This window comes from Amborella trichopoda, chromosome 1 (assembly GCF_054954075.1).
Source record: "Amborella trichopoda isolate Santa Cruz 75 chromosome 1, AtrichopodaSantaCruz75HAP2 v2.0, whole genome shotgun sequence".
Taxonomy (NCBI): domain Eukaryota; kingdom Viridiplantae; phylum Streptophyta; class Magnoliopsida; order Amborellales; family Amborellaceae; genus Amborella; species Amborella trichopoda.
Genome location: NC_142336.1, coordinates 57,809,233 through 57,829,878, shown reverse-complemented (window position 1 = coordinate 57,829,878; position 20,646 = coordinate 57,809,233). Strand labels below are relative to the sequence as shown.

The following is a 20,646-nucleotide window of genomic DNA, read 5'->3' as shown; positions in this document are numbered from 1 at the left end:
ATTGAATTGTTTAAGGTTGCAATCTTATAAAAACCACACCTTTATATATTATATATCAAATAATTAATAAAATAAAATTATCTAGAATATATTAATTTCAAACTAAAAATTCAAAACAAAATTACTTGTCATCCAAACAAGGATCGTGAAGTCCTTGCCAGCAAATATTACACCAGGGCCATTCAAGCTCAGTAAAAGAGGGTGAGGTTTACATAAAGTGGCCTCCTTATACGATAGACATAAGGGGCACCTTTAAATTTTGCTGGAGGTGTAGTTTTGGTGTCAAAAAATTTATGATGTCTTGAAAATCTACATTTATTTTTAGTTATGAAATTTAAAATTTTAAAATAATATAAATAAAATAGATCTATAAATACTTTAAAATCTTGAAAATAAATAATCTAATGAACGCGTTAAATGCATTATTTTTAAAATTTAAAATTTATTTTTCTTTTCATCTCGGTCCTAATCGAAATTGAAATAATCAATACGAGGGTTTTCAATTGTTGGAACCATCTCTTCTATATAATTTTTTGAGGTACGCTATGGCACCTTATAAAAAAAGCAGAAATTTATGATTCTATATAGGGGCATAACCGTCCAAACATGAATACCTAATTAGTATTTTGATCAGAAGGGTCAAGAACACGACCTTTCTCTCTCTCTCTCTCTCTCTGCTTCGTTTTACGAGACCTCTGAACCCTCCCATTTGATTGTGCTTTTTCCTCTGCTTTCTCTCTCTACAGCGCCAAGCCCTGCAACTATTTTTAATGGCGATTTTCTCTCTCCTCCATCACCGTGCTTCTCCAAATATCGGACTTTCTCTCTCAAGACTTCTCGCCCGCCTTAGATAAAAAGGCCCGGCAAGTCTCCAATTCCCCTTTATTGCTCTCTCCGAGCCGCCCCAGAGTTTCGTAATCATCTGTAAGTTTCAGTCTTTTATTTCTCACTATAATGGCTTTTTTTACTTTGAATTTCGTTTTTTTGAAGCGTATTTTGCTATATATGGTGGGATATTTGTTTTAATTTTTCTGGAAATCTCAGTAGTTCGCCTATCATGTATTGCGATGAGGGAGAGTTGTTGTGTGAGCTTAGTTTTGACAGAATAGCAGTTAGGGTTTGATCTTTAGAGTTTAAACTTATGTATTTTTTGTTGTAAAAGTGCTTGTTTGAACTAAGTTGTGGTTCTGGGTTTGAATTAAGTTTCAAGCTCTTATTCGAGGGCATTTATTGGCAAGGAATCTGCATATCAGTTCATTTGGATGTAATGGAGGATACTCTGATTTCTGATTATTTTTTTCAAAAGAAAATTGGTTCTAGTTTGTTTGATAACGTTCACCATGAACTTGTGAAATTTGAAGCAGTATTTTCCACATGAAATTGTTGTCTTTTGTTTTCGGTTATTTTGCTTGCCTGTTGGTTTAGGTTTAAATAATATGGAGCTTGTTTATTGGTTGCAATTGAGATTGTAATCGAAGGAATGCGAATTTTGATGATTATGTATATGAAGTCTGTGGTTACTCTTGTTCAAATGGGGAATTTAGTTTTTTCTTTTGATAGTATATGAGTTTCACTTGTAGTCTTGTACAATATTTGAATTGTTTTGACATGTAGTTGTGATTTTGGCTCGACATTTCTACTAATTTTGACTTTATTCTTTATTCTGTAAGCAGTGGAATTCATTCTTTTTTCTCCCATCGTCCTTGATGCCGTAGAGTTTGATACTCATTGAAATCATTATTAATTAGATGAAAGGAATTGTGACAGTAATTTCTATGGCAACAATGTCAGAAATATTCTTGAGTCTTTCTTTCTTTCTTCCTCTTTTTTTTTTTTTTTTTTTTTTTTTTTTTGATAATTGACAGTTTTGGTTCATTTTCATATTAAGACATTGCACTGCTAGTTCAGATGGAAATTCCTCGTCTTTTTTTCTTTTTTCTTTTTTTTTATATTTACCTGTTTGAGAGAAGTGTGAAATTGCTGGTTCTTGGCAATGGTATGTTTGGTTGACTAAACATGGCTCCTCTATATTATGAAACTTTAGACCAGTGGAAAACTCAGTAACTCCCCATACCAAGTTGACTCACTGAGCTGAATTATAGTCCCGAAAAACTCTGACGAGCTTGTCAAGTTCTGCAAAAAAAAATTTGAAATTTTTTTAATATTTGTGAGGTGCTGATTGTTTGCAACCAGGTATGCATAGTCTCATGCTAGCAGTCCGTGTTTTTACCCCTTTGCCAAGTGTCATATAGGCAACAACATAACACAAAACAATATATATGACTAACAACTCAAGTACTTTTGAATTGTTTTATTTATACTACAAGGTGGCTGACTGGTTGAGTTGACTTGGTGGATTTTCTGACCCAAACTCAATTTTTTTCTCACTGGTTTAGACTGTTTGATAAATTATTTGATTTCATTGACTTTTTTGAATGGTGGTTTTGAAATTGTATAAATAATAATTTCTGTTAAAAAATGGTCTCTGTGTGCCTTGCTGACTATGGTGATTGCCTCGTCTAGTTCAATTATGTAAAGCATATTACTTAATGTAGTATTATCATTTTCTCTATGATTAGCGTAGGGGGTATTAACCAATATTACTAACTATTTTCTTTTGCCCTGATATGATAAGATCTTTTTGAGAATTAAAAAAATATTCAAGTCCTTGTTTGTGATTTCTCAATACTTGTAGGCCATGTATCTGCCTCGCAAGACATTTTCGTAGTCTTCCTTTATTAGTAATAGAAATTACCTTTGAAAAATAGTGAGAGAAAAAATGTTGGCAACATTGAGATCTATGTATCAAAGTTTCAGGCAGGTATGATGTATTAAAATTTGCATAAATTTTCCCACAAATTATTGAAATATTAGCTATGCATGCAAAGAAACTTATCTCTAACATCTGAATGGTGGTGTAGCTGAGAGAAGACCAGTATCATAAGTATCATAAGTATAGGTATTCTTAAAATCCTATAGAAGGCCACTTTCTTTTTTGGGTAGATCAGCTTGATATTCGAACCTGGGAGGTAGTGTTGCAATTGTTGACGCCGTAACCAATCAAACCAATTCATGTATCCCTAAGGCCACTTTGTTTTTCTTGCTACTGTTAGCTGCATTAGGTCTGTTGGCTTGAAAGGTAGTTATACTGCCATTAGGCATCTTTTTCGATGAGAATGTCTGTAGTGCTCCCCAGAAATGACTCTGGTATGTCATAATTCCTTACCAAAAGAATAGAAAGCTGAAAAACTATTATAAACTATTTATATGGAAACGCGCTTAGGTCTTATCTTTTGATGTTTATTTTGTTAGTTTGTCATCCCTGTGCATGTCTTAGAGCAATATTATCTCAGCTGAGTGGGGCAGAGTGACTGTTTTTCGTCTTCTTCTTTGTGACAACACTGATGTCCACATTACAGTGCTTGCAGATCTTATTGCTGTATGAGCAACCATATTTTGATAGCCTTAATCATTTAGAGTTGATTTTTCTTATGAGACTATTTCATCTTTTTCTGTTCAACTTTTGAGCTGCTAATATTGGATTTTGAGATATAATAGGATGCTTGCTTTCTTTGCAATGTTTTTATTTTCAGGAGAAACATGAAGACTGGTTTCCCAAAGGAATAATTCTGCAAGTATAATGGCAACTGAGAATCCAATGATATTGGTGGGAAGTGGCAGAGAGAAAAAATGGCTTCCTAATAAGGACACTTCATTGGCTACTTCCCCTCCGAACAGTCTAGCAGCCCAAGAGTTGGGTTTGGTCTTGAAAGGTAATCGATACCCTGGAAATGGGAAGGATGATGTCCCAAATCGAAGTGGAAGTGCACCTCCAAGTATGGAAGGTTCATTTGCAGCAATTGGAAGCCTCTGGCATTCACAAAGTTCTAATACAGAGGTGGGCTGGGGTGCTTCCAACGATGCACTCCAAAACTATGATTCAGAGGAGCAACTTCGATCCAATCCTGCTTACTCAGATTACTATGCCTCCAATATTAATCTTAATCCAAGGCTTCCTCCACCTCTTATGTCGGGGGATAAAAGGCGGCTTGCTCACCATCTTGGTGGTTTTAGAGATAATAGGAGATTGATGTCTTTTGATGATAGTAGTAACGTGTCACTACGTAATTCTCGTGGAGTACTTCCTACCCATGAAGAAGAATCTGAAGAGGATAGATCGCCTGTTGGGAACCTGGTTCGACAGATACCAAGTGATTGGACAGGAAGCAGTAGCGAGTTTTTCTCAGAACAATATGTGAATTCATTAGGTGCTCGCCATAAAAGTCTGGTAGACTTGATTCAGGTAAGAACGCGATTACGTGCTGTGAGCATGATCCTGGTGAAAATTTTATTTCAAGGGCCTGTTGGTGGCGTCTTTGTGTTGTTTTAATATGCATAATTATTTGGTCCGGGAACTACAAGAATTTTGCCTCATAGTTATTCAAGTAAACTTGCAACATAACCATTCCTTGTACTCATTGCCTTTTTGGGTGAGGGAGAACTACTCAAAACACTAATGACTTAGATTATCGCCACAGAATTGGTTCATATATTTTTCCAAAATATCACTTGTTTCAAAACTACACCTTTCCAAGACTGGGATTCCTGACATTTATATATTCCTGAAAATTTTTCCAATATTCTGAGAAGCTGATCATGAACAGCTCTGTGCATACCTGAACGGTTGGTGGAAACTTATAGAACATCATTACTGGTAGCCTTTTGTTTCTCATTATGTCCCTGAACATTCATTGCCAGGTTCTTCATCTGCTTCTGCCTGAACTGCAGTTCCACCTAGGGGGATCATCAGCTGATTTTTATTTATTGGATTGTGCCTTAACAGCTGTAGTGGCCTTTTTAAGCTTTTCATGTTGTCTTTATAGCTAAATGATTAATTGTTAACTTGGATCATGATCAAGAGAGTGGGGCACTGATTCTGCATTTATATATGCCTCCTTTAACAAAAGATGGTATGTGACAAAAACATCTTTGGTGGCTAGGGGTCTGTTCTGTAAAACCTCAATTACTATAGCAAAGATACTTGTATGGGTTACTATTTCTACCTCAGAATTCGTCTGCCTTGTCTAACCAAAGATATTTTGACAAAAACATCCTTGACAGTTGTTCCTTTTGGCAATTATGATACTCTTTTCTACAGACTCAGTTTATATAGCAAATATACATGTGCATCAATTTTTATGAGCAAAGAAGCAAAATACGTTATGCAGTTAACTATGTAGGAAAGAAGCAAAATATTATGCAATTAACCATGTAGGTATATCTCTGTGTAGGTGTGTGCATGTGGTGCTGCTCGAATTTCTTGACTATTCTATGTTATCTCTTGGGCTTTTTCATATGAAACATGTTGGTTCATATAAAAATGTCATTGGTGCCAATTTCTTTCTCATGAAAGTTTTTTTTCTTTCGTGTATGCAATTGTAATCATCTGTTTTGACTTGGTGCTCCTTTTGGTCTTGTAGGAAGATTTTCCTCGTACCCCGTCACCTGTTTACAATCAATCCCGTTCAGCTAATGAGGAAGGTAGCCTTGTAGACAGCAGCTGTAACCTTTACATTATACTCTCGTGCAAAAAAATGACATGATTCAGTGGTGAATGGTATATGGTACTCCAAAGAGGCACCCATTGTGCATTTTGACTGTATCGAGGTGACGGTGACAGTGGGCCTCACTACTGTTAATCTCTTGTGTCCATCATCAGGAACAGACAGTGGATGCCCCTTTGGAATATTGTATCTCATGCTTCATTCAATTATGGTATGCTCTCTTCAATTGCTCCAACTCAGCTTCTAAAATCGAACGCAATCGTTGGCTTTCATGCAGGTTCACCTTCTCTTGGTGCACATGCTGTTGGTTCTGCACCGAGTAGTGAACCTTCCCCATCTCCTGATATCACGGTTATGACTTCCCAAGCAGGGCTTCAAGGGGATTCAACAAGTGAATTTACTGGTTTAGTCAGTGAATTAAGCACTGGAAGTGCTCATTTTGAAGATGCTCCCTTGGTTTGTTCTAGGGCTGATTCTGATGTCACTGGCATGGAAGCTGCACTCAAAGGGCTCAATCTATCTGAGACCCACAAAACCGAGAACCTTAAAAGGCATCAAGAGAGGCGACAGCCTCAACAGAGCAATTTGCAGCAACGTCGCATGCATCAGCAGCGAACCCATGCTCCCATATCGCAAGGCCAAGCTACACCATTGCCACCACTCTCCCAAGGATTGCACAGGCAGTTCAGTGGTTTTGATCAGTCTTTCCAAGGCCAGACCAATTTCTCCTCTCCCAATATGGCACCCACAGTTGAGGTCCAGCCCGTTGTTCAATCTGGTGGGGTTACTCCTCATTTGTATGCAGCTGCATCAGCTTATATGGCATCTGGAAATCCCTTGTATCACAACTTACAGCCAAGTATATATGCTCCCCAATATGGTCTCGGTGCATATGCTTTTAATGCTGCTCTTATACCTCCAGTTATGGCTGGATATCCTTCTCATGGTGCTATTCCTATGGCCTTCGATAATTCTGGAAGTACAACCTTTAATGTTCCCTCTGCTAGTGCATCGACTGGTGGAAATGGGTCACCTGGATCTGATATATACAAGTTTAATGGACCGCTTGGTGTAGCTTTGCCATCCTCTTTTCCCGATCCTCATTATATGCACTATTTACAACATCCTTCTGAGGATGCTTATAGTTTTGGAGCTCAGTATGATCCTAATGTTGGTAGAGGAGGTGGTTTTGGAAGCCAAAGAGATGTCTTTGAATCTCAAAGTCAAAAATCCCAGTTTCTAAGAAGTGGAGCCCTTGGTGGTGCCATGAGCCCAAGAAAAGGGGGCTTCTCCAGTCCAAGTTATTATGGAAGTCCACCAAACATGAGCCTCTTAATGCACTATCCAACATCCCCCCTTGCAAGTCCTGTATATCCAGGTTCACCAATGGCTGTGACGAGCATTCCAGGAAGGAGCAATGAGAATTTCAGGTTTCCATTGGGCACTAACAGAACTGCAGGATCATATTCTGGATGGCAAGGGTCCCGAATCAATGAAAAGCTTGATGACCAAAAGGCTTTTTCTTTTCTTGAAGAGCTAAAATCCAGTAAAGCTCGCAGAGAGTTACCTGAAATTACTGGGCATATTGTTGAGTTCAGGCAAGCTTCTCTTTCATTCTTTCTGCCCCGCTATATATTTCCTTCCTATTCTGTTTCCCGGTTCATGACAAAATCATTTCGTTTTATGCCTGGAATCAGTGCTGATCAACATGGGAGTCGGTTTATTCAACAGAAATTAGAAACCTGCAGTCCTGAGGAAAAGGAGTCTGTCTTTCAAGAGGTCCTTCCACATGCTTCGTCATTAATGACAGATGTGTTTGGAAACTATGTTATTCAAAAGGTATTTTACTTGTAGGAAGGGATTATATCCTCTCTACCTTGCCTTTAGACCCTTCTAGTATTTTTGAGGAAAATAAGGTTCTAGTAGATTTACTCCTCTCTTCGGATCTTACTGGATCTCTGTGGAATTTTTCCTTTTTGCAGTTTTTTGAGCATGGGAGCTCTGAGCAAAGGAGAAAACTTGCAGACCAGCTTGTAGGCCAGGTTCTTACATTGAGTCTTCAGATGTATGGTTGTCGTGTTATTCAAAAGGTATTATAACCTTGTGTTCAGTTGAGATAACAAAGTATATAGTGCTTGTTATAGAAAAGTTATATTAAGAATTCCTTACTCTGACATTACTGCTCTCACCTGTCAGCGAATTATTGTTTGCTTGAAATAATGCTTGTAATCATTTTCTCTTCTTTGGCATCGGAATTCTACATAGGCCCTCGAAGTAGTTGATCTGGACCAGAAAACTCAGCTTGTCCAAGAACTCGATGGGCATGTTATTCGATGTGTGCGTGACCAAAATGGAAACCATGTGATTCAGAAATGCATTGAATGTGTGCCCACAGAGAAAATCGAGTTCATTATATCAGCTTTTCGAGGTCAAGTTGTAACTCTTTCAACACATCCTTACGGTTGCCGTGTTATCCAGGTAAGATGATGTGCAGGAAAGAGTATACTTGGAAGTTTAAATCTTTTTTGTTTTATATCAACATCTGATATCATGTTTATGTTCTGGACAGAGAGTTCTGGAGCACTGTACAAATGAACAGCAAACTCAGTGTATAGTGGATGAGATTCTGGAGTCTGTTTGTGTGCTTGCACATGATCAATATGGCAACTATGTTACCCAGGTTATGTCTTGTTTCTCTTGTTGCTTTCTTACTATTGTCGTGGATGAGATTCTGGAGTTTATCTGTGTGCTTGCACATGATCAATATGGCAACTATGTCACCCAGGTTTTGTCTTGTTTTTCTTGTTGCTTTCTTACTGTTGTCATATTCAGACTTGCAAAGGTTTTTTGGGTCATTCCTGTCTTGTTATATAATTTTGCAATCCCAATTCCCAAATAAAAACTACTCACGCTTTATTGATGAGGTAAGTTGACTGAGCATTAACATAAATTTGGGCAACTTGAAAGACATGAAGACAAGTCATCATTGTCATCATCATCATCCGAGCCTTATCCCAACTATTTGGGGTCGGTTACGTGAAGACAAGTACTAAGGCTAAGTATTCAGGCATATTTGTGATGTCTTAAGCCAGACATGTCTGTTGATCATCCGGAATGGTATATCAGTTGTTTGTGGTGGTTTTCTTACTGTCACCCTATAAATTACTACAGTTGGGCTAACTCTTATCTTAAAATAATTGGAGTGATCTATGAACATTGCATTCTTAAAACATCTTTAACCTAATTCTACAGCTATGGTAACCTTTGTATTCCAAGAGCTCCAGATGTGTCATAATAAAGATCAGAACATTTAGCTCCTCTTTTTTCTTGACCTTGATTATGGATTAGTCTTTTTGGTAGCTATCCTTAATTCTCTCACCTCTTTAGCCGTTCCCGGATCAACAAATTTCTCCCTCCCCAAAGGCATTCTGGTTGTGGGACATATGTACTATGAATCCTGGAAAGAAAGAAATCAAAAAAAGAAAAATGAGAGGTAGTGATCAAAAGTTAATAATTGGAATCTACTCGAAACTTGACGTGAAAACAGTATTTGGCTCTGTACAAATATCATTCAGATGAATATCATCTATACTGCTTTATGTGAGGTCATATTTATTATCTTTTTGGAGTTTATAATTGATGTATTTTACAATGAGCCTTCACTTTTCCCAAGTACTGCCTCTTCCACAGGAGGTTGGGTTTCAATATTGTCATTCTGATGGAACTGAGTGATGATTTTATTTTTCCCGAATTTATTTTCTAACATGATCTACTGTTTACAGCATGTATTAGAGAAGGGTACACCTCATGAAAGAAGTCAAATTATTAGCAAATTGAACGGGCAGGTCGTACAGATGAGCCAACATAAGTTTGCATCCAATGTCATCGAGAAATGTTTGGAATACAGTGATCCTGCAGAACGTGACCATTTAATTGATGAAATAGTTGGACATACTGAGGGAAATGATAATTTACTGGTATGTGTGGATTTCTAAAATTTATTAGATTTACTATATTTGAATATGACCATGAAAATATATCATGTTATGCTGGAATATCTTGGTTGGTTCTATCCTCAATTTCACATGATCAGTATTTTTTCCTTTGTTCTTTCATAATCTGAGCAGTATAGATGGCAATTCCGTGTATTGAGGCTTTTAGTTCTTTCTTCCTAGTTCCTAATTCGCTTTAAATATTTAATGTTGTTTTCGTGGCTATTATATGGGCAAAGAATCCTTCAGAGGCCAAAATCTTTCCTGTTATATGCTCTCTCCAGAATATTTGGGATCATATTTTGCTCCACTAGAACATCACTTAGATGGTATCTAGATTAATAGGGGCTTGTGCAGTGCCAGGAGTGTGTGCTTGGTGGCTGGGGCATACAGGAGTTGGGTGGGAGAGAGCATGATCTATGGTAAGCTCATATGGAATCTGAGTTTCTGCAGGTGTATGGAGACTATGGAAGCAATGTCGTATTGGATTTTTGGATTTTCATAGGCATTGGCAGTGGTGCTGGTTTACATGGATGAGTTTGGTGGGGTGTTTTTTCTCATGGTTCCATCCTATTCTCTTATCTGGATGTGCATCTTTGATCAAGGAATTTCTACCCCACCCAATCCCCCGTCCCTCCCTCCGTCAGATGCATACATACACACAGGCAATCACATTCGCTTCCCATCATTTTGATATCCAAAATGAGTCAGCCTCAAGTAGCTGATTCATTATCCCTCCCTCCCTCCCTTCTTCCCTCTCTCTCTCTCTCTCTCTCTCTCTCTCTCTCTCTCTCTCTCTGAGATGCACACATACACACAGGCAACTACATTCACTTCCCAGAATTTTGATATCCAAAATGAGTCGGCCTCAAGTAGCTGATTCATTATCCCTCCCTCCCTCTCTCTCGCCCTATCTCTCTCTCTCTGAGATGCACACATACACAAAGGCAGCTATATCCAAAATGAATTGGCCTCAAGAAGCTGATTTATTATCTATAGGGTCCATAACCTTTTAATTTTTTACGAAAGGAAACAAATTAATATATTCAAAATAAGTGTCTGTGCGACACTGTGCAAATGAAGTAGATTAAAAAATATAACTTTGAGGCTAAAAAATTTGTCATGCTTAGTTTCTATACAAAAATTGAGATTTTTTATCCTATTGGAGAGGGAGAAAGAAAGGGACTCCTAGGGTGGAGAGTTGAGATCCTCGATTTTAGAGCAGGAAGGAGACTGAACTCCATTTTTGGCTAGTGAATCACCTATGGCTTTTACCCGTCTGTGGGTGTGGGCAAAGGTGAAAAATGTTGTCGAAGAGATGCTTTACTCTCCAAGAGTAGGGGAACCCTCTGTTGGCCCACCCTATGACATGTAGGGAGTGTCGTCCAGTGAGCAGTTGCAGGTCCCAGCCATAGTTGTAGACTCTTTAAGACGAGTGAGGAGAGCAAGTCTCAGCCATAATTGAATCCACTAAAGCAACTGGACCAGAATAGGTGTTGAGAAGGGAGTCACTGAGGTGGTTTCTGAAGATTCCACCCACACCAGATGGGCCAGGGTTGCCCAGCAAGCATGTGTCCAGTTTTAGTTTGATCATGTTATGAGCAAGTGGAATCAAGAGCAAGGATCTGCCTATATCTGTGGTTTTAGCGCAAATAATTATGTTCCATTGGCTAGGCAGGTTGAGGATGAAAACATAATAACTCCCTGTAAGATAAAGCCCAAGAGGAGATTATGGACCTGATGCAGTTGATAAATGTGGTTAATCCGAGTTCTGGACCATGGAAGATCTTCATTTAACTTTCCAGCCAAACAACCCAGAGTATTGTAAACACAGTGCATTGCCAAGGAAGGAAGCCCCATTGAAGAGAAAGACTGAGAAAGAAAGTATTGAAGTAGCATTTCAGTAGGGGGTGACTCACCCAAAACAGCCTGAACCAGGTAAAGGAAAGAGTACTGGATGAGTAAGGCAACTTTATAATGGATCAAGGGGTGATTGACCGAATTTATTTGTTTCATTATTTTCTTTATTTTAACGTGGGACAATATATATATATATATACATTTAGAGAGAGAGAGAACTCTAAGTCTAGACATCACGTTGTGTCACCCACCACCCTGACTACTGCCTGGACCCCATTCTCGGTAGACTGATGCTTGTCTGCTTTCGACATCGGGCAGTGATTTGGTGCAAGAATGGACCAAACCTCCCGAGCTGTTACTGGAGCTCTGATTTGAGGAGGAAATACTTTGTAGAGAGAGGGGCAAAGTTCAGGTTTCTTTGAAACAGGGGGTTCCATATCCACTTGCTAGAATTTTGAATGACAGCTTCTTGGTCATGGGAATAGGGATTCAAGGGTGTTGTTACCAGTCCAAAGCTCCCTCCAAAAAGTTATACAATTTTCCATCTTGGCAAAGAAGTGAATGTGTGTGCATGTTTCTTCTCTTTTCTTTGGCCTTTTTGTTTTTCTTTTTGTTCTTTTAGGTTGGGGGGGAGGGGGTGGAAGGAGCTTTGCTACCATGCAGATTGCTTCCGGCACCCGATTCCCTCACGGAGGGGGCAGGGGTTTGGTTGGGGGGAGGTGGACACCATATCTATAGTTGATGAAGTCCATTGGTGATCAGTCTCCTAATACCAGGCCTCCCACTTGTTTGGGAAGGCAGACAATATCCTGTTTGATGAGACAAAACTTGTGAGAGTCCCCAGCACTGCTCCACAGGAAATCTTTCATCAAACTTCCGAACTTCTGAATTGCATGGTAAACAGGGACCTTTGGAATTGGATTCGCTAGGAAGTGTAGCTTTAATGAGCATACTGTGCGCCCCCACCTCCTTAGTGACAACAACCTGTACTTAGATTCTTCTAGCCTTTCAATTTTCCGCATCATTCCATCCCATTATAGATACTGACACAAATGAGGAGCCTGAAGTCCTTTGGAATTGATCTGCTATTAAAATCCATCCTCTGAGTGAGCTCTTCATAGGGGGTTTCGAGGCTTGGGCAACATCTACAAATTTGAGTTTAGACATGTTTATCTTCAAACAGAAGCCCAACTCAAAAATTGCCATAAATTATGAATTTGTTGGGGGTTGACCTTACAAAATATAAGCGTATCATCTATTTCTTGTAGATGGGTAATGGACAGACCTCTTGTGGGAGGTATTGAAGCCAGTCAGAAGTCTTTGATGAATAAGTTTGAGATGGACCATGCGAAAATTGTAGAAATAATGGAGAGCAGGAGGGGAGACAAGGTCTCATTGGCAGAATCCACAGGAATCCTTGAAGAAGGTGTAAGAGCTTTCAGTCACTAGAATTGGAAAGCAGGTAGAGGAGATGTCTCCTTGGATCCATCTTTGCTACTTCACCCCAAACTCCATTAGATTGAGGCTTTGATCCAACATACCCCAGTCTATGTGATCGTAGGCATTTTGACAGAATGAAATCACCGGCAGCCAACAACCAGCAAATACAGCTGCATTTTTTGATAGAGAAACAAAAACTGAGAAGAAAAAATTGCAAGAAGTAGGCGCAAACGTGGGGATTCCAGAGCACCACCCACCATCAACAAGAGAAGATGAAAAGAAGAACAAAGAGCCAAGCTCACTCTCTCTCTCTGCACATTAACTTTTCTTTTCATTCACTAAACAAAATCATCCTTACGACATTCCATCCTTTTTATTACCCTTTCTCTAACCTCCTATCCTTGTCTTTCTAAAAAAAACTTCCCGTAAAAAAAAAAGAATTTATCTTCCTAAAAGATTGGTTTGCTAAAAAAACAGCCTCTTACTTATCCTACGCACTTTTTTATTTTTTTGGGTAATTTAGTGGGGAAGACAGGCTCCTACCCATTGTTTTCAAATAGTTTAGGAGTTAGTTTTTTTTAGGATGTCAGTGGGGTGGTGTCAATGGGAATGGAAAACACAATGTGGTGACTAGGTGTGCGGGTGCTACCACCACGACCCCGGCCCCTGTCCCTTATCCTACCCACGTTAACCATAATGTAAGTTCTTCTCTTTCTATAACCTTCTATTGATCTTTCTAAAAAGATAACTACTAGTATCTAGACCAATATTTCCTATCCTTAAGATGACTCATGAAACTCATGAAAGATATCTCAAAAAGGATAATCCATGCAGTCCACATTCCTATCTAAAGTCTGACTTCCTATTTTTGAAACAACTCTTTTAAAACGGACCCAAACAAAAAAACGTACTTATCTTTCTAAAAGATAGTCTTCCTAACAAAAACAAAAGATACCTAAAAAAAACAGAAGACATGCGTTTTCCTAAAAAAACATATAACGTATCCCTAACTCCTAAAATAAATCTACCCACATCTCAAAAAAAAAAAAAAAAAAGATTTTGAATCAACCCTTTCTTGATCTGCAGTATTGAGAAAACTCGCCCTCGAGTTTTGAAATGATTAACATGAATCCTCCTCTGAAGACAACGTCTCTCCCAACTCAAATATTGCGCATTGAGTTTAGGGCTTGACCTTGATCAAAATATCCTTGATAATATCCCCATATAAGTTGTTGAGAATTTTGATGGACCGAAAGTTAGTAGTCTGGCATTGTAGGATAGAATCCTCTATTTGGACATAGTAAAGGTTAGCCCCACCGTTGATGAGAGAAAATAGTTCTCTACAGTCGCTGCCCCCCATTGCCTTCTTCCTCAACTTCTTTCTTTCTTCCTCTAAAATCACCATGGGCTCAAGCTCCTTTGGATTGAAGCCAACATCTTGCTTCTCAATCTCTCCATTGATGAGGAAATTAGATATTCGTGCTGCCTCAAGGCTAACTTCTTTCCTTTCATCTTGTTCTTAATCAAAAATAGGACCTTCATCAAAGATAGGGTCACCTGTGACATCAAGGAAAGACGATTCCAATTGAAGATCCAAACCTACTTGTTCTTCACCTTCAACTGGTTTTTCATTAAACTTAAGTAGACCGACGTTAATGTTGAAATCCCACAATCTACTCTCTTGAACATGAGGCTCCCTACGCTGAGCGTGTGCATAAAACAGGTTCTCGAAATCAGCTTCCGACTCACTACCATTATCATAGTGTGTCGGGGTCGGGTTTTGTGCCAAGCGCTGGGTCAACTCTTCAACTTGCCTTCTCAAGTATTTTACATCATTGTCTTGGAGGTCTTGTTCTTGTTGGATGGGCTCGTTTCCTGGTACCCGGCCGTCGACCATGTCTATCAGCCATGATACCTTATCGACGAATACGATGATCCCACAAGAACCAACTCTTTGATACCACCTAACGTAGCTAAGATCACTGGTAGCCAACATCCAGCAAATACAACTACGTTTTTAGAGAGAAACAAAAACTGAGAAGAAAAAATCACAGGTAGGCACAAACATGGAGATTCAAGACCTCCACCACGCACCATCAACAAGAGAAGTCGGAAAGAAGAACAAAGAGCCAAGCTCTCTCTCTCCCCGATCGCCGATTGACCCCGTCCGGGTAAGTATAGCTCTCTCTCTCTCTCTCTCTCTCTCTCTCTCTCTCTCCACACACATTAACTTTTCTTTTCATTCACTAAAACAAAATCATCCTTACAATGAAACTAATGTTCCATCCCTTTTTATAACCCTTTCTCTAACCTCCTATCCTTGTCTTTCTAAAAAAAACTTACCTTGAAAAAAGAAAAGAAAAAAAAAGAAAAAAAAACAGCCTGTTACTAATCCTATCCATGTTGACCATAATGATAAACTCTTCTCTTTCTATAATCTAAAAAGATAATTACAGTATCTAAACCACTTTTCCTATCCTTAAGATAACTTATAAAGATATCTCAAAAAGGATAATCCATGCAGTCCACGTTCCTCTCCAAAGACCAACCTCCTATTTTTTAAAAACAACTGTTGGACCCAAACAAAAAAACTTACTTATGTTTCTAGAAGTTAAAGTCTCCCTAACAAAAACAAAAGATACCCTTAAAAAAAAAAGATAAGCTTTTTCCTAAATAACACATAACGTAACCCAAACTCTTAAAATAAATATAATTCCTAAGAATTAACCCGAAAATCTACCTTAACCACTAAAAACTTAAATTAGATTTTGAGTCAACTTGTTCTTGATCTCCATCACATTTTCAAAGTCAAGCTTACTCTAACTCAAGATGATACCTCGTGTAACATTCATGGGCGATTACTGTTTAAAATCCCTAGATTCGACTCGCCAGGGTCTTGAGCCCAAGTCAACCGGTCAGACTTGGGCAAGTCCCAATTCGGAGTTTGGATTTGTGGCAAGTGATTTTTAAACAAAAAAGGAAAATTAGGGTTTAAGACCTAGGCAACGTTTCTATGCCATGTTTGTGAGGATAATATTTCAAAATCTCCACCACCATTTTCCCCATAGGGCAGTGTTGGTCTTGCTGAGAACTCGGATACCTAAACCTTTGAGTTCTTTTGGGAGGTCCCACACCACCAGATGTATTTCTTACTGGATGAAAGCAATTGTTTCATGAGGGACTCAAAAATTCTGGCGACACTGGCTGGCATATGGAAGAGGGATAGGAAGAAAATTGGCACATTTGCAAGTGTGGCATTGAGGAGGATGATACCCCCCGCCCAAAGGGAGAGGTGAGGGCCCTTCCAAGCAGCAAGTCTTCTTTGGAACTTCTCATTGGCAGAGTCCAACAGCGATTTGAGTAGAAATGCAAACTGGTGGGCCTATGTAATTAAATGGGAATGACTCTGTTCCAAAAGTCAGGTGTGCCGCAAATTGCTCCAGGGATTATTGGGTGATTGCAACCCTAACAACTTTGATTTTACCGTATTAACCTTCATACGAGTTGCAACCTTGAATAGGGAATCTGCCTCGTTGGATGGGTTGCAGAAAACCGAAGCTTCATCTATGTATTGAAGGTGGCTAATGTCTGGGCCATTTGTGGAGGATTTGAAACAAGTTAGGAGGCCTGCTTGAAATACTCTAGACAAGGACATACTGAAAACTTCAGCCGTAATCGCAAAGAGGAAGGGCCACCCGGCCTAAGGCCTCTGGAGGGAGAGAAGAAGTTGTCGGGGGACCCATTCATAGGACAAAGAAGGAAGATGATGAGATACAGCCTTCCATACACTTTTGCCACTTGTCTCCAAAATCCCATTTTTTGGAGGATAATGTGCAAAATGGTCAAGTTTAAGATTAGGCCAGGGGTTTTAGGATTGTACCTGGAGTGGATGGCCCATGTGCCATGAGGTCAGGGTTTTAGAATTGTGGATGGCCTTGTGTGCAGTGTGGTGGATGGCCATGGGTTCTAGAATTGTAGCTGGAGCGGATGTTGTCATTCATATCTTTATCATAAACAGTTTTTTAATTTGTTGCTCTTATCTGTGGCTAATGATGACATCTAGATCTTGTTGGCCATTTTATGTTCTTCGTATTGATATTCTTGTTTAATAATGATCGCATTGAAACCACTTTATCTACCGTCTATACTCCTGTAATTTGTTACATGAGCTTTACAGATTTGAGTCACAAATTTAGTACTTCTAAAGGTTTCTCTGTTGTTATGTTCCTTGGAGAATGAATCATTGAAATGTTTCTTTTCTTGCCTTTTGATCTAGATAATGATGAAGGATCAATTTGCGAACTATGTGGTCCAAAAGATACTTGAAACATGCAATGATCAACAACGAGAAATACTGCTTGATCGTATTAGAGTTCATTTGAATGCTTTGAAGAAGTACACTTATGGGAAACACATCGTTGCTCGGGTAGAGAAACTTCTATATGTTGGAGGTATGTAACTTTCTGTTGTTTGGAATTGTCAATTTTTACAGCTATGATGTTGGCTTCTTCTCTATTATTACCAATTTCTCATTTCATCAAAAGAGAACATCGCATGCCAGATTCACCTATGTAATGGCCATTTCAATGGCACTTTTGGTGACATGTTTAACAGCATTGTAATGTCTCTTGATATTTCTGGTATCACTTTTTAACAAAATTATTTTTTATACTTCTACTATCACTTTTTAACAAAATTATTTTTTATACTTCTACTATCACTTTTTAACAAAATTATTTTTTATACTTCTACTATCACTTTTTAACGAAATTATTTTTTATACTTCTAGTATCACTTTTTAACAAAATCCACATAAGGATATCAAACTATCATTCTAGCTTCTTAGAGAATGCAATTGTTCCTTTTGACCCAATCTGGCTTATTACGAAGCCATAGTTCCACCATAATGTTGTGCCTTGTGGGTTCCATTGCACATATACCTTTTCCTTATCCAAACTTTTTTTTTGTCTGGAGGACTAGAACCTGAGACATGCCATCCCCCAACCCCACTTCCACCCCCTTCTTCTCTCTCTTTCTTCCCTCCCACCAGGGAACGAAATATAAAGAAAAAGAAGAGAACTGTTATATTTCGTCTACCAAGTATAATTTAGAAGATCGTTTGTCTTTTTTTGTTCCCAAAGTCTTTGGACTGCCCCTCTAAACCTTGACCAGGGCTTCCACACTACCATGTAGATGAAGGGAGACAGATTGTCTTTTGCCCTCGATCCTTCAAGGTCGTGTAGAATTTTTCCTTTGTACAATTTTCAAGACTGTAAAATACAGAACCGTTGATCTTCACCAATAGACTTCTGTGGATATCAGCATCTGATCTTTTGGGTACCTGAAAATCGCAATTTCTGTAATCAACTTCAAATGTAGTTTGCCATTGATTTTGGGGACTCCTCCCTGATACTCGGTGTCCATGACTTTCAAATCACCATGCCAAGCAACAAACAAAAACCAATCAGACAATATTATGTTTTTGGCTACTTGTCTTTTGGGAATGAGGGAAACCAAAATGGTATCTACCCCTAACAGCTTTATATAACTTCCATTTTTCAAAAGGGAAAATTTTGTGATATTACAGTTCTGATGGAGTCTATCACTAGTTCTTAAAACACTGTCAACAACTAGCCTCCATGTCCTGGCCCTTTATTTTCCCATCCTTGTCTTGGAGAAAACAAAAATTATCACATTTATTGATCATATGCATTCCTTTGTTTGCTGCTACTAATCGTAATTATTGTTCTTGTGACAACAGAATCCCATGGTTTGGAAGCATAAACAGGGACCGGAAATTTTTTCTCGTTATGGCCGAGTTAATATTTCGGCAAGGCAAATGCTTCAAGCAGTAAGAAATTAACTCTTATACCTTGTTGAACAAAGCAGCAAAATATTGCGAGGCCTGTTATTGGAGAGTTATTGGAGATGCATGGAGGCCTCTTTTTTTACTTATAAATTGTACAGGTTCGTATTTCATTTGTACTTAGTTTTCATCTGTAAAGCTAGGAATTTGTTATTTGTGTTTCTTCTATATGTTATATTGTTCTGTACAGGCTTAAAAGTCTCTATGCTCAGGTGTATAGTGTGCATAGTATATTACAAAGTCATTTAAGTCAGCCATTGGACCACGCTAGATTTAGATTGGTGACAAATACTTGTTCTTCTTTCTTGTTAAGAGTGATAAAATTGGAAAGATTTGCTTCTCATCTACTAAAGGGAATCCTCAAATGTCTTTTACCAATACAAAATTTTCTCATCATGGATTGAATTTTCTCTAATGTTGGCCTCAAATAAGACCAAACGTGTATAACATCCTGCATTTTTGTTGTGGCTTCTATAGCATGACTTCCAGTCAAATTCAGAAAATGCTTTTTTTTTCCTGCAATATTAGAAAATGGGTTTTGCAAAGTTCAGTACAAGGTTCCAATTTTGCTTTAATTGATTGTTCAAATTGTGGTTTATCTGGAAGGATAGTGAGGATTTGTGTGGGACATCTGCCCCAGAAAAATATATGCTTCTTTGATTATGGGATCTAATGACATTGTATGAAAGATTTGAGTATTTCCAAATTGCAAAGATATGCGATAGTAGCAATTGGGTTTCAAACATTATGATAGTGGCTCCTCAAACAATCAATTGTTGATGTTAGATGGTTTCAGATGCTGCTCGAATCTTGTTTGAAACCTAAATGTTCATGGTAAGTATACCCTTAACTTAAAAAGTAGTCATGTGATCTGTTAAAATATCAGGGGTCAAAACCCCTATATGAAATTATTAAGAGGGTTAAATGATTACAATCAACACCATGGGGTTTACTTCTTAATTGTTATTTCAACTAGGTACCTTCTCAAACAATATCTTTAGAAATGCCAAAATCGTTCTTGTTCAAAGTTGAGAACCCTAAACAAGTATGGGCACTATAGATGGGGCCCTATAGATGAGTTGCCTCAACAAGGGCAAGTGGAGCATTTTTGGAGATGTTTTCTAAGTAGGTACATGAGCTAAATATAAAAACTAAAGGAAAAAGTTTATATCCAATGGAAAATGTTATTTTGCTATTGAAAAACTTTAAAATTGATCATCTCAATTGAGATTTATGAATATAAAAAAGAAAAAGATTTTGAATCCCAGAAATAGTGCATTTGCAATACATTATCTAAACAGTTTATTTTCAAGATTTTCATATGATTATATATCTTCTTGATTTGAACTATTTTTAGAATTTAAAATTTTATAGGGAATGGATTTTCAGGCAATTCTAAGAATTTTGACACCAAAATTAGTCTTATGATAACATTTGGAGGTGCGCTTCTAGTTGGATAATTTAAGGTAGCAACTTTATGCAAACCACACCTAAAATTAAAAACCAAAATTAAAGAGGGAATCCAATAATATTCATTGGAATGATTTGACCCCTTATTCGCAAGAGATTATGACCGCTTAAACGATATCTTCCCAAGTTTCGATCATTATGACCTCTAAAACAATATTTCCCAATTCTATCATGAAGGTTCTCTCGGCCACAAGGAAAGTGTACTACAAAGGCAACATCATATTGTAGCAGCACGTCCACCTCCATCCATCATCCGTCATTGAGAACGGACAGTGGAGATATCCACACTTCTACTCGTTAGATAATAACAACTTACGGGAGGAGGCATGGATCATCTTGACCGTCCATTCTCGAGGATGAGCCATGGGATATGCGTATTGGTATATTACCATACACATTGCATTTATTTATAGGATGCTAGTGTACTCTTCCCAGTTTTGTGAGTGAGGAAACT

At 38.2% G+C, this 20,646-nt stretch overlaps 1 protein-coding gene across 2 annotated transcripts; it reads left to right on the top strand.

The window, feature by feature from the left end:
* Positions 1 to 608: 608 nt before the first annotated feature.
* Positions 609 to 19,067, top strand: PUM5 (pumilio 5). 2 transcript variants are annotated; one of them, XM_006850861.4, is made up of 11 exons: positions 609 to 924; positions 3,594 to 4,303; positions 5,481 to 5,541; positions 5,842 to 7,162; positions 7,262 to 7,403; positions 7,547 to 7,654; positions 7,830 to 8,042; positions 8,134 to 8,244; positions 9,347 to 9,541; positions 17,133 to 17,307; positions 18,618 to 19,067. In XM_006850861.4, the coding sequence occupies exons 2-11, from the start codon at positions 3,641 to 3,643 to the stop codon at positions 18,638 to 18,640; spliced, it is 3,012 nt and encodes a 1,003-aa protein (XP_006850924.1). In that variant the 5' UTR covers positions 609 to 924; positions 3,594 to 3,640; the 3' UTR covers positions 18,641 to 19,067. The 2 variants fall into 2 exon arrangements, with proteins under 2 accessions (XP_006850924.1, XP_088704678.1); XM_088848552.1 differs by having other exon boundaries at positions 8,134 to 8,349.
* The last annotated feature ends 1,579 nt before the right edge of the window (positions 19,068 to 20,646 follow it).